At 43.9% G+C, this 15,090-nt stretch overlaps 1 protein-coding gene across 1 annotated transcript in view; it reads right to left on the bottom strand.

Moving 5' to 3' along the window:
* Positions 1–12,590, bottom strand: part of TMEM222 (transmembrane protein 222) — a 105,922-nt gene extending 93,332 nt beyond the window's left edge. The window contains exon 1 of the mRNA XM_069622892.1: positions 12,432–12,590. Coding sequence (XP_069478993.1) covers positions 12,432–12,568 — 137 coding nt within the window. The 5' untranslated portion in view covers positions 12,569–12,590. The remainder of the gene's footprint in view (positions 1–12,431) is intronic.
* Positions 12,591–15,090: the final 2,500 nt, after the last annotated feature.

The following is a 15,090-nucleotide window of genomic DNA, read 5'->3' as shown; positions in this document are numbered from 1 at the left end:
TTGCTAGAGACGAAGGCGCATTAAACAGGAGATGGAGCACTTAGAACACATAGGGAAGGGACCACCCCCTAGGAGCAAAGGGAGACTATGCCAGACAGCGCACTCTCACGCCCAAAAAAACAACTGATAACATTAGCAATATCAAACCTGTGTGGGGGAGGCCCTCACCTTTTGTCCCTTCCACGCACCACTAGACAGCCTCAGATATAGGCCACCGCCTCGTGCAGAACCAGGCAAATGAACCACAGAGGAATGCTCCAGACAGACAGTAAGACCATAGAAAGAAACAGAAGACAGATGCCCGAAAGAATGAGATAACCCCACTAAAGCATCTGCTAAAACCTCTTGGCACATGCCTCTCCAACGCCAAACAAACAACCACTCTCCTGCAACGCAAACACTTCACTACAACAAAACAAACTACACCTAGTCCCGCACAACAACACAAGGGAGCCCACGGATCTAGAAACTGCACCCATGCTAAGCAAACTGTGCTAACCGAAATGAAGCTGCAAACAGAACACCTCAAATCTCGCTCTACCTTTATCCCACTAGATCATACTAACCGATCCTACCCTCTTACTTTCAGATCTGCCAGAGCACCAGGGGACCACTCCCGTGGTGAAAATGCGCTGTATAAATATCCTTTAACATAACCACAGGGAATGTCTCAGTCCTCCTAAAATGATTCAACAACTCAGCTATGAGTTTGTTGGAGATTCAGGTCCCTCCCTCACCCCCCAAAGAGAACCCGGGCTGAGACCAAGCAGTCTGCTTTGCACACCACCGAGTTCACCAACTCACAAACACTGAGTCCTAAAGAAATTGTGGCACAAAAATCTCAACACCAGAAATCTGAATCAAACTGTTGGCACAGGGAGGTTACTAAGGCCAAAGCTGGTTACTACTCCTCCACAATTGCAGCAGCCTTTAACAGATTGCAGCAGCCTTTAACAGGAGAAACGCCGTCTTTGTGGTAGTAAAGCATTGTACCAAACCCTCACCTTAGCCCGAGGTGTCAGCAACTCAGGAAAAATGTGACAACAATTATGTTATTGAAAAAATTAAAAAAGCAATTAACGGATCAAATCAACTTCCCGCAGCCTTGGCCCCACCTTCATGCATACTGCCCTTCTGAAATGAATCCTCTCCGCTCTCTCCCCGAGAAATCCTAAAAACAATCACCTTCCCAAAAGCTACTCTGACAATATCATGCCGGTCTCTATCATGAAACAAATGTTGGGCCCGACACTTAAAGCACTTCCCGCCATCATGAATTCCTCCATCACAGAATGGTCATTGCCAGATATCCTCAAGAATGGTCTCATAACCTTGTTGGAGGAGAAGACGGGGAGACATGTATTCAATCCTAGACCCAGCCAACTACCAACCCATTACAAACCTCCCGTTTATTGGCAAAATGTTCGAAAAAGTAGTCGCTGCACAACTACTTGCAAGAATTTAACAAAGAAACCTCCTAAACAACTGTTGGGTTCCATTCCAAGTAGCACCAAGACATCATGGTTCAAAATGGTGAGGAGCTGAGAGCTTTATAGCTCCCACTTGGAGCCTAGAAGAGCCTGATTAGCTTGACACCAACAGTTACGAGGAGCTTCTTTTGGCTAAGGCAACTGACGCTGAACAAACATACTATGTGACAGTGTGCGTTTGGAATGATCTATAAACAAGCAATGGGTGACAGCTATATGACAGTTAATGTAGAAGGGTGCCAATAATAATGCAAACAAAGTGTGCATCTTACGTGGAAGTTAGATTTGTGGAACACTTTGCATTAGCTTCCCATTCCCCAGTGGTTGTTCCTGCTCATTGGTTAATGCCAGATACCCAGGCAGTGGTTTTAGCTCCTGCTATTACAATCTTAATTTTGATTCCCTGAGGCATGCCCTCCATACAGTAAATAAGGGTGACTTGTGCCTCTCTGGCTCTCAGCTGCATTAGTCACCGCTGACCACTGCATCCTCCTTGCTAAAAGGATGTGATTCTCTGGCACGCTCCTGAATTGGTTTACCTCCTACCTCTCGGGCACACACTAGACATCCAAATAAATATATTGCATTCTAACTCTCTGAGGCTCCTGTGGAGTCCCACAAGCCTCCACCCTCTCACTGATTGTTTGTAACCTCTACATGGAGCCTCTGGGCACACCCCAAATATCCTGATATAACCATCCACCAATTGGCAGACGATACACTGTTGTATACAAGAGTAAAAAGTCCACAGGACATCAGTCTCCACAATTACCTAGCCATCACACAGTACTGGATGCTGACTGCATACCTCAAACGTAACACATCCAAGACCGAATTCGCCCTCATCAGTCCCCCTAACTAAAGAACTTGTCTAACAATTTCTCAACAATATGCGCCTAGAAGTGTTTGACATGCAATTTTCAGATTCTGCAAAATCCTTATGCATTACAATTGACAGTGTGTCCTTCCAGAGATACACAAGGCGGCCGAAATGGCCTGGCAACAAATCCCTACCCTTCATCCTGCCACAGGACTTACGAACCATAACGCAGGCCCTTGTGGCGTCATATCGATGGGGCGAATGACACGACAGGGATCCCAGCTGCTCAATGGCTCCCCTAAAATCAGTCCACCCCACTGCAACAAGTCTAATTGCTGGTGCACAGAAATTTGACCGAATCACCCCCATCCTACACAAACTACATTTACTTCCTACCCGAGCCCGGATACTGTTCAAGACTGCGTGTATAATCTAAAAAGCAGCCACAAGTAGTACACCATTGTAAATGGTGGTTAAGCTCCACACATCTGGTGGCACACACTCCAGTAGCAAACCAACCAGTTTGAATCAACTAGTCAGCAAAGAGGATCTGCAAACAATCCTTCTCGGGAACTCAATCCCGGAATCGGCTCGGAATACCGCCCCAGTCCACCCCCCAAATCTCCAATTTCTCAAAACATGGCATTTTCAACTACACTGGACCATAGACTAATCCCAATGTACGGACAGACCACAACTCACAGTACTGCATTACTGTTAAAAATATGCAAGCCCAAATGCTGGCTACCCACACTCTGTAAATCACTTGGCTGCTCTCAAGCTAGGTACTCGCTTTAAAACGATAAAATAAAAATAACCAGACGACCGAGGTTGCCACATAAAAAAAAAACAAAATAGTACTGTTAATAGGAGTTTTCATAACCAGCCCAATGGGAAGGCTCTGTAACACCATCCTAGTTGATGAACAAGGTAATTGACACTTAAAGGATAGTTCCGGGACTTTTTTTATTGTTCCTATGGTTCGGCCATGTGTTTTTAAGCATAAATCGGTAGATCGTAGAAAACTTTCCTATGGACCTTACCCGACTTTTCGTCCATTAACGCACTCGAAATCAGCCGCCATTTTCTGATAATCCTATCATTTCCCCCCATCGCCCTGGCTCACCTGCTTTTGCGGCACCAAATCAAATCCCCCGCCCGAGCCTGACATCAGCAGACGCGTACCGCCCATTTCCCAACGCCAAAGCACGTTTCGTGTCAACAATCGCTGCGCCTCAGCTAATGAAGTGTCGCCATGGAAATGGCAGGACGCCTCTTTCCTCAATAAGTATAAACACACCGTTTCACAACACACAGCAGCAGATTTTCGATTCCATTCCTCTCTCTGTGTTACTTTGAGTATTCTGTGACTCGTTTCTGTGCTCTGGTCAGCTACCTTCGCCGCTTCTAGGCCTTGTGAACACCTGTACCATCTCTGTAAATTATTTTACTTTCTTTACCACACAATGGCTACAATAATGCCGTATATGTACGAGCCCGAGTACACCGAGGAGGAACTACTGGAAAGGCAAGCACGCGGAAACGATGGGGATTCGGACGGCAGTTGGGAGGACCAGTCAACGGATGAAGAGCCTGGACCATGTCGCATGGACGGCGTCTCCACCTGGTGCACGTGCAATCGGTGCGAGCTAATGCCAACTGAGGAGGAGAACTGCTGCTGCCGTGAAAATTCCGGGTGCTTGGCCTACATTTCGGAAGGCGAGCCAAGTCCGCAATGCATCACAGAGCTGCCAGAGTTCAGGGAAGCCTGCCTCTCACGGACCGTGTTGAGGATGATGATGGTGCTTATGCACGAACTTCGCGGCACTGTTCGTCCGCGTAATCCGAGTAACGAGTAAGTATACTCTGGTTGTGATGTCAGTGATGCCATTACTATGTCATGGTCGTCTCCCACATATAAAATTACATCTACATATCATTCGAATGCATATAAATTGGTTCCATATTGTGCATTTTCTAGATAGAATTTTTTTCAAAGCAGAATGACATTTTTTACCTGAATCGACAGTGATGAGAAAGTTTTGTCATTTTAATACAGTTTGCATCTTTCATTTTCACAGGTGGTACAGGCTGGTGGCCTATCGTTGCTTCACTTGGTGGCTTCACGGGAGGCTCGGACACCGCGTTCGGAGAGTAATTCCTGCCTGTGCGGTACTTGCCATTAGACAACATTTCCCCAGCGACAGTGGACAATACCGCAGATTTTCCCTGGATGTGCTGCAACCGGAACTTTACAATGTGTAATGTTTATTATTTATGTTCAATTGAAATTAAGATCTAAAATAAAACCCAACATATATTTTAACAATGGTTGTTTTGATTTTTTAAATGAATCTAGTGTGTCTCCATTGAATAGTCTTCCTGTGCCTTGTCTTGTCACACCACATGTCTCCGGCCAGCATCCTCCCTCACGCAGGCCGCCCACCTTCAATCCACATAACCGTTGAACCCATATGCAGCAGACATACATATGTTATTTTGCGGGTTGGCATCAAGCCTCCCGGCCTTGCCTCCTCCCCCAAAAATACTTACCACACCACTTTGTTCAAGCGTTGGCAATAAAAGGAAGGCCGTTGGATTTTATTGACACAAAACATGGTTATAGGTAAATAATCAATATGGTTGATCATAATAAATCATCCTTTTGGGCACCGGGTACAGAGATGACCCCCTCTGGCCCGTGCCGCCTTGCCACCACAGGCCAGCCTGCTGCTGACTAACTGCCTAGGCATCCAGGGTCTCCAGGGTGAACTGCACCCATATATTCTCCTGGGAGGGTGAGGTATTTATAAACTCACCCCCCTGCCTTCCATGTACTAGATCCTGCAGCCTGCCTCTTACATGCAGCCTGCCTCTTACATGCAGTTAGATGGCCTCTCCTTGGTGAGGCCCTGCGGCAAACGAGTCTTGTCTGCACGACCACCGCCCCAATCCACACCCCCCCGCCCTATCAAAGGCAGTTCGCACCGGGGTACTTGCGCTGGCAAGTGGAGCTGTCAGGGAGCGATAAAGGCCAAGAGGTGCCAAAGACCATGTACACTTCAAAGTGGTCTATAGAGCATGGGTTGTTGTTCCCATGTCTACCTCCAGACCCCGTGTCTCCTGCCAAGCATCCCCCCTCACGCTGGACGCCCCCCTGCAAACCGCATAATGCCACGACATATACACGTCATTCATTCACAAACACACCCCTGTTTCGAATTCTTTATAACCCACTTCATATTTCTAATGAGCACTTCTTTGCGCTTTGCTAGTCAACCCGTGAAGGTGCTGGTTATCTGCTCTTCGTCTCTGTGAACTTCCGTGACCACTTCGAGGAAACTCCTCAGTTTGCAACCTGTGAACTGCTCCCTGTTCTACGACAAGAAACTACTCTGATCCCTGCATCTAACTGTTTGTTCGTCAAGGTAAGGCCATGTACCATAATCATTTTGCGTCCAATTTCTTTTCGTTCAAGACAGTACATGCAAGGAACTAGTCACATGTTCTGAGTTTACATTGGTATTCATAGAGAATTGTTGATCTTTACTTTTCAGAACTTTCCACAATGCCTGCCTGTTCCATTGGCGGTTGCCCTTCGAAGACCCATAATAAATCTGAAGGTACTATAATGCATGTTTTCCCTAAGACAATAGATCAGATAAGAGAATGGGTCCGATATTGCGGATATCCACCGTCTGAGCTTGAAAGTAGAGTCCTAGAAGTCTTTGTGGACAAGAGGGGTGATCGATACCGCATCTGCAGCAGGCACTTTACCTCTGACATGTACTCCACATCATTGCTAATAAAGAAGAACACACCGCGAGCGAGGCGAAAATTGCTCTCAACCGCTATTCCCACTCTATTTATCCACATCCCTCCACTGGTGAGTCAAGTTTACGTATTTATCTCTCGGCCTTGCGGTAGTGTGTAGCATTAGCTAACAATAATTTCCCCATTTATGTATCCACTCAATATGAAGGCGGAAGATTCTCCATCCGTGTCGTTATTGCAGTCATCAGCCACTTCAAGCGCCTATCGGGTAATCTTACTTGGCTATTCTGCCACTGACTTGTTTTAGGCATGTAAATCAATAGTTTTAATTTATCGTGTAATTATTTTACCTAATGGTACACCCTTGTACTCGTCCTCTAGTCTTTCTTTTCAGTTATAATTATTGTTATCCAAAATAATGCAAGTACTGTCTTTCAGGGAGATGCTGAGGAGTCCAACGTATTGACGACTACCGTTGATGTCACTCAGATGCTCGAGGTACGTTTCCGGACAGTTCCATCGATGGAGATCATCAGATCTTGCATTCTTGTAGCGTGATTGTTACACACAATGTTTCTTTCGTTTTTAGCCATTGATATGTCCTTCTGTCGTCGTCCTTCTGTCGTCGCCCTCCTATGTGTCTTCTTTTTTCAATATTGTGTTCATTACTAATGAAAGTCCTATGTTTCAGGGAGTCGATGGAGCATTAGTCCAGCTTGCAGAAGTGTGCACCGCAGTTACATCGTCCCTTGATGTTCTTGTGCATTTCGAGGTATGGATACTGACAGTTCGATCAAGCGAAATCATATGACGTGATTACATCCGCTATACTTCCTTCTTTATTAACGCAAGTACTATGTTTCAGGGAGATGACGGAGCTTCTTCTACAAGAACATCACCCCTAGTAGTTGATGCAGATCTCTGGGTGGCGACACTTCCAACGATCGAGCAAATCGAATCATATTTACATATCCATTATTTATTTTAGACAACTGATCATTTGTGCAGGTCTATTTAGATGAGCCGTTGACGCCTGCACAAAATTTCTGTTCTTTTTATCAAAATAGAAAACCATACTAATGCAATTACTGTGTTTCAGGGAGTTACTGAAGCATCATCTTCAATAATATCATCAATGGAAGTCTATGAGGAGCACAAGGTATGGATCTTGACAGTTCCATCTAACTAGATCAACTATGCGTGAATAATTGTCGTTTGAATGGTCTACACAAAGCGTTCATTCGTGTTTTGCTATTGAGATGTACGTGGGTATTGGTCCCCAAGTACATTTTGTGTTTTCGATATTATTATACATACTAATGAAAGTTCTATGTTTCAGGGAGTCGATGGAGCGTCAGTGCGTGATGGATGTGCTTATCATGAAAATATAGTCGTTGCAGCGCAAGAGGAAGTGGAGACATGCACACACGAGTCGGAGCAACAGCGTCCTGATGTTGAAGTTCGAGGCAAGAAAGTTTCAAAGAAAAGAAATCAAAAGAAGGTTAGTGTCCTGGTCACTATATTATGATGTTTTTCACTGTTAATAGTTCAATACTGTAAGTTGTGTTTAAACTGAACATCCCTTTTCCAATCTGTCCTCTAGTTGCGAGTGGGTGTACGAACTAGATCTACACAGACAGTGAAGCGAACGAGAGATGTTGCTTGTCAAACCTTTTGGCAGGGACTTGAGACTGGAGATGCATCGTGCCAATGGGAAGAATATGAAGTGATTGACAACGGAGCTATACCACATCCAGCCATTGATAGTGAATGTCCTCCTGGTAGTTTGGATGCAGTCGGAGATCAATTCACAGAATCCACACCCGCAAAAACTAAGACCGCGAGAAAGTTGAAGAAATTGTCTTATTCACCCATCGCCGGAGAAGGAACAGATGTTGCAATGGAAGAGAATGAAGTGGACTACTATGAAACACCATCAATATCACTGAACATAGCGGAAGACGATATCAGAGATTCTACCTTTCATGTGAGTGACATGTCCTCAACGCTACAGGCCGAACCAGCTGGGATGCAGAGTGACAGTATAAGGAAAGAGGCCAAATTCATTGTATTCGATAGTTGTTTGATTGATATTATTATTCGGTTGAAATGTGGGCATTCGGTAGGTGGGGAAGTATGTGGGGAGCCATTGATTAATGTGACTCGCGCAATTCGAGGCACTAACCTTAAAATACATGCCACCTGTACAAAATATCATCCTTTCTCATGGTCTGCACAACCCATGCTGGGACAACTGCCAGCAGGCAATCTACTTTGTGCAGCGGCTGCACTTTTTAGTGGTTCAAGTTTTAAAAAGTTAGAGTCTTTCTTTCAGTTTGTGGGAATCCATTTCATTGCGAAAACTCAGTTCTACAAATACCAAACCGATTATCTATTTCCAGCCATTAGCGAAGCTTGGAGAATGGAAAAAATGTCTATTGATAGTACATTCGCGGGCAAACGGTTCAGGCTAGCCGGTGATGGACAGTGCGACAGCCCAGGATTTTCAGCCAAGTACTGCACCTACCACTTTCAGGACATGGAAAGTAAGAAAATTGTGAGTTCGGTGGTCGTGCAGGTGTCACAAAGTACATCCTCAGTGGCCATGGAGGAAGTTGGCTTTGTAGCATCATTGCAAGAACTACAATCGCGGGGAATGGTGATCGACCTGATAGCCACGGACAGACATGTTTCAATTGCCAAGACAATGAGAGAAGAGTACAAAAATATAAATCACCAATTTGACGTTTGGCATCTTGCAAAAACAATCAATAAAAAAATGTCGGCTGCAGGTAAAAAAAAAGAAATGCAAGGTATTTCACAGTGGTCCAAGTCAATCAGCAACCATCTTTGGTGGAGCTCAAAAACATGTGGAGGGTCGTTGGAAATTCTACTGGAAAAATGGCGGTCAGTAATGCTACACTGTACCAACGTTCACCGTTGGAACACAAACCAACATTTCCACAATTGTGAACATGGCCATTTGTCCACAGAGGAGGCACGGAAGAAGAAGTGGTTGATTCCTTCATCACCCACTCACAAAGCCATTGAAAAGATTGTATTTGATAAAACTATAACAAGAGATTTGAGGGGACTCACGGAATTCTGCCACACAGGAGATTTGGAGGTGTTCCACAATATGTGCCTAAAGTACAGGCCAAAACGATTGTATTTTGGCATGGAGGGCATGATAAATCGGACTCTTCTAGCGGTCTTGGCACATAACCATAATGTTGGCCGTCAACAAAGTAGGACGACCGGAACTTTAGGGACGCTTTGCTACAATAAGGCCTTCACTAAAAGAAGTAAACAATGGGTGATCAAACCAGTGTTTGAGGATATGCAATATGAGTTCATTGAGAGACTTATTGTTGACGTCCTAGATAGGCACATAAATGGAGTTGTGAACGAACCTGTGCAGGGGACAACTGCATTGCCACCCAACATTGCCTCTGTTCCATGTCCACCTAAAGAAGAACTCATTGAGAAATACACATCACGGTTTAAATGATTGTAATTTGATTGTCTGTTCTCTCGAGTCTCCTCATGTCGCAGGCCCATTGAATATGTGTATCTATGCAATGTGTAAATAAAAGTGATTGCTCAGTGTACATGCAATGTGTCTATCCAACCTTGTTCATTTGCGCATTAAATTAAACCAAACAGTAATATAAATCATTTTTCAAAAAATATAGAATGTCTCCGTATTTATGGTTCTCTGGGGCTGCAAAGCACGCAGACAAAATGCAAAGATGGAGTGTAAATTTCAAGTCCTGTGAGATGGCCTTACACTGAATGTAGCTAACTAGGAATGTGTGCTCGTTCAAAGTGAAGGTCAGCTGCTTTGATTTTTTGCTCGGGTGCCGGAATGGCCCACGACTCAGTATAAGGTTCTATTGTTATTTGACCTTGACAGGCCGGGACCATCCCGAAAGACTTCTTTTTGGGGGTGTGGGGCAATAACGTAAGAAACGATAATGAATATAATTTCAGAAACGAAAGCCATTTCATGTTCGTTCATTAGAAGAAATAACGTCGACATAGAAGGAGTGGTATTTCGGGGCTGCCCTACGCACAGACACAATGGAAAATGCAAATATAATGTAAGTAACCCTTTAGATGAGTTTATACCGCAATTTAATTACTATACAGTAGCTTTAAAGACGGGTTAAGTTGTACTTGTTCGTTCTATGTGGCATATTGTTTTGTACCGCGCACTATCTTGAGGAGAACCATCTCCTTTTACGGAAGCACCTCAAAACCTTCCTCTTTGCTTCTGCTTTCTCTCTCCCTCTCCCCTGCTACAACTGGTCGACTGTCTGCGACCTCGGTCCTGGGCCCTTCCACTCTCCACCCGCACTGCCTCCCTGTCAACCCCTGCACTGGGGGACTGTCTCAGTTTCCTACAGCCCCTCCTTGACGTATAATACCCAGTTGCACTGTCCTAGCTATGAAATAATTTCCCGACCTAATATATAAAATGAATAATTTTAATAAAGATCTGATGGTGAGACTAATTTCATTTTTTATGTTTTTCAAACAGGTACATCATCCATTATTGCATGTGTCACGAGTACCAGACACCGGCGGATGGGTTTTTTAACCGCCAGTTGCTTCTCCGCGTGAACAACGTTACCACCCTGACCATTTTATGGGACGATCGCCAAGTACAAGTATGCCCTTACGCGGTACTAACGGCTAGATGCAACATACAGACCGTTGTGGTGGCCTAGTGCCTCGTTGTTGGAACAGACATGCGATTATCAGTGCGACCGAAGAGCTTATTTTATCGTAAAGCAACACCCTCTGTACTGCACACGAACATCGCTTGCCTCAAGACGAACTATTTTGGATCGAGAGCAAATAAAAATGCAAATCGCTGAATATTCTCAAAACATTTGATGTCAAATAAATGTACTTTGCCAAATGTACAATCTTGCCGTTTGCTTTTAAACCACAGTTTCATATTCCGAATTGTGGCGCTGTATTGTGAGATGATCTAAGACCCTGTGTACAGCAAAGGAACATCGCGTGCCTCAAAACGAACTTTTTGGAACGTGAGCAAATAAAAATGCAAATCGCTGAATATTCTCAAAACATTTGATGTCAAATAAATGTACTTTACCAAATTTACAATCTTGCGGTTTAATTTAAAAGTACAGTTTCATATTCCCAATTGTGGCGCGCTGTGCTGTGTGAGCTCATCTGTGTTGATTTCCTGGTTCCGTGTGGAGTCGCGTAGAAGACGCGTGGGCGCGTTTGCCTACGCAGCTCAGTCACGTCACGGATAGAGGCGGGGAATATGAATGTTTTGATCAAGTCTGTTTCAGGGGCGGGTGATTTGATTTAGTGCCGCAAAAGCAGGTGAGCCAGGGCGATGGGGGGGAAATGATAGGATTATCAGAAAATGGCGGCTGATTTCGAGTGCGTTAATGGACGAAAAGTCGGGTAAGGTCCATAGGAAAGTTTTCTACGATCTACCGATTTATGCTTAAAAACACATGGCCGAACCATAGGAACAATAAAAAAAAGTCCCAGAACTATCCTTTAAGTCTAACCCAAGTATCAAGGTAGCATGGTCAGAACAGTAAGTCACGACTTCGGGAGATATAGTAGTACAGTTAACCCAACCGAGTACTCATAACTCAAGCAACAGCAGTGCAAAACCACTATTTATTCGGCTTTTGCATCTCTAAACAAAGTAAAACGATATATATATATATATCCCTAAATCAGCCAATAAACACACACACGCGCAATCCCAAAGAGAGATCACCCTCACTTTACATGGTACAATAAGCTCAGCAATAATAAAACAATTAACTGTAGGCAGTAAAATGTAAACAAAAAGTCCAATGCAATTAAAACATATACCCTGCCTTCCACCTTAGTCTCAATATGGTCTAAAAACTGCCCAGCTCCAAGGCACCATTCAACTTATACTTGGTGTCAATCAACACTCCAAAACTCTCCAGCTTCACGCCACTCCTCACAAGCGACCAAAACCACCGATACCTTCACTATGCCACCTGTTTTCATACCAGTTACTTTCCAGGGCCACTCATGCCACAAGCACGCGTTCCACGAGAACATACACTCACCCCAATCATTGCGATCAAGCCTCACCTTTCTAATGACAGAGCACACACACATCTTAAGTCTGGGTACACGACTACTTTTCCAAGTGCCCTAGACTCCTCCATGTCGCCCCGCGTAGCACTACTGCATCGTCCACAAAAAACGCACTCGATTAAAAGCACTAACAGATCCTCAGTGGCTACCCCGCCAATTAAAGGAGACGCGATCATGCCCGCCCCTCTCCTGGGTGTCACCCGGACCCGACTCACGTTAGCAGAGGAATGGGCGTCCAGACCACACAGTGCGGATACCGCCCTCGAGCGGGCTCGAGAGCTGCGCTCATCTGCTTCATCTTGGGATCCTCTACTTCCGCCATAGCGGCCAGCAGCCGCTCCGCTTCCGGCATCGTCCCTACGTCACTTCCTTGGGGCGGGGCATCTGTCATTACCAGATCTCCGTGGCTCGCTTCCTGGAAACCGAATACCGACCCCTGGCGTCCTGGAAACTGTGCTCTACGCATCTCGCTTTCAGCGACACAATTGTGGATTTTTTACGGCAAACGTTCAACAGCAATTTATAAGCGAAAATGATTATTATACACCGACAGTTCTAACACGACGACACCCCTTGGAGAAGTCACCCCAACACGCTTTTCATTTCGGGGCTTCCAGTTTTGTTGCTCATTTTACTGTTGTAGGGCTTCACCGGCTGCCTGAAAAGTGCTATTGAACTAGAGGTGGGGAGCCAGAGATGTCATGGGCTGGGCCAGGGAACCGACTGCATAACACGGGGTGCCGGGAGGGGCCGACAGGGTTAAAAAAGGTGGTGACAAACTTTGGCAATAGACTGTTAAATACGAAAAGGGTGCGCTTTAAAGTGAACACACTTTCTTTGTTACTCTTGTGAATCTACTTTGCTGTAAAGTCAGGAAATGTATTAAAAAAAGGGCAGCATGGGTACTTTAGGATTTGTACAAACATAAAAGTCCTGCAGCAGAGAATAATTGATGTGTTCGGAAACTGATATTCAAGACTGGCACATGGCCACTGTCTTCACACAACAAAAATGACCAGGAGAAGATGTGTGCCTGAGTGTAAACAGAATACAGCATGTTAGCAACAGCTGGTTATTGGAAGTGAGGTGGCTATGGGGAACAGGGCCAGAGATCAGCCACACTCAATAAACCCCCGCCAGGGAACAGATAGACAACTCTGGGAGAGCAATCATGCAGCTACGAAGTGAGCCAAAATTATAATCCTGCACCTAGTTGCCTTTGAGCGCTTTATAAATGCATATATAAATAAAAACAAAAGGGCACGGAAAAACATTTCCACACAACTCTCATTCCGGGCTATCTACCGGAGGGATTGTACGAGCACGCCTGAGAGCTTCTTTCAATCACAATACCATGGTTAACTTGACCTTTCCAAGATGAAAATAATGTATTTTTATTAGTGCTTTCTCCAAAGCGCTGCACATACAACCAATTTGCATGTCAATAAATGTTTACTTAAGTTGGTAACCATTTATCTAGCTCAGAAGGATGAAAGGCTGAATTGGTCTTGCCGGGATGAGAACCAACATATCAAAACACAGATGGAAGCAACAAGCGCTCAACTCACTGAGCTAGTTTACCAGCTATGCTATAGAATAAAGTATAAGAAAGTTAAGATCATAACTCTAGGGGCGCAAATAAAGATGGTATATCAAAGATTTTGTAAATTTTCAATGTGTCCTCTTATAGAGTTTTATATGCTAAAAGTAGAGCCAACGTTACTGTATGGGTTGGATATGTGCCTATTGAATATCAATGATATCCTTGACCAGATTCAGGGAAAAATGTGGAAGAGCATGTTACGAATTGCACAATCTCTTCCAAATTGTGTGCTAAGGCAGGAATGGGTTTAACAGCTCTATCTGCAAGGTTTCAATGGCGCCAACTGCTGAATTTATCAAGAATGCTGTATCCTCCAAACAATTCTCTGTACAAGGACTTTAAAACACTGATCACTGAGTCCAATCCGTTATCTGTAAGGAATTTCTATCAAGAAATGTACAATCTTCTTCAGGGAATGGCCTTAAGTTCAGAGGATCTAGAATTAAGGACCCTCCATGTAAAAAGCGTCTTTTTGAGTTGGACTGGTATAAAATGATAGATACAATGAAGTTTAGGTTGTATTATCATGAGGTTTCGCAGTTTGCTACTAAAAGAACGCCACATAAAATGTATTTGATGCAATTTCCATGTTGCAAGCTGAGAGAATTATATATGAGGTTTAAGTTAAACCAAATACATACCTTGGAGCCTACTTCAAGGTGGGATAAAGGAACAGCGATCAATGTAGAGTCTCTATGTTGTTTTTGTAATGATCAGTCACAAACTGAGACATTGAAACACTTGGTTCTTTATTGCAAGAACTTTGAACTTGCACGATGCGATATCATAGGAGTGTTAAAAGTGGGTAACACTTGTAGTGCCAGAGAATGGTGCTGGACGAATATGATGTGAGGAACATCTGTCAGCACTATACTTGTACTTATAAAATTTCTTGCAATGCTAGTAAATGAACTTGAAAAAAAGATGCTCTCAATGTAGTATAACCGCCATTCAAATAATCTTAGTAGTAAGACTACTGAAAAGGATAAACATTTTCTGTTTTAATTTTAAAATGTATAGAGAACATTATGTAACAAATATTGTAAGTTGGTGATTTTGTTTTTGAATTTTCGAAATGTATGAATTGATAAATGAAATTGTATGTTGTAAAAGTTTGTTAAACTAATAACTTTTAATTAAAAAAAAAAGTATAAGAAAGATTAAGATCGATTTTCTGAGTGTCATACAATATTTTCAACTTCAAGGTCAAATTAATGTAAGCAGGATCAGTGCCCAAGCAACTGTTAGGCGAGTGTGACGCCCTGCTGCAC

The sequence above is a fragment of the Ambystoma mexicanum genome, chromosome 11 (assembly GCF_040938575.1).
Source record: "Ambystoma mexicanum isolate Mex_15411 chromosome 11, UKY_AmexF1_1, whole genome shotgun sequence".
Taxonomy (NCBI): Eukaryota; Metazoa; Chordata; class Amphibia; order Caudata; family Ambystomatidae; genus Ambystoma; species Ambystoma mexicanum.
The sequence above is the reverse complement of the archived record's forward strand: the minus strand, read 5'-3'. Positions and strand labels throughout refer to the sequence as shown.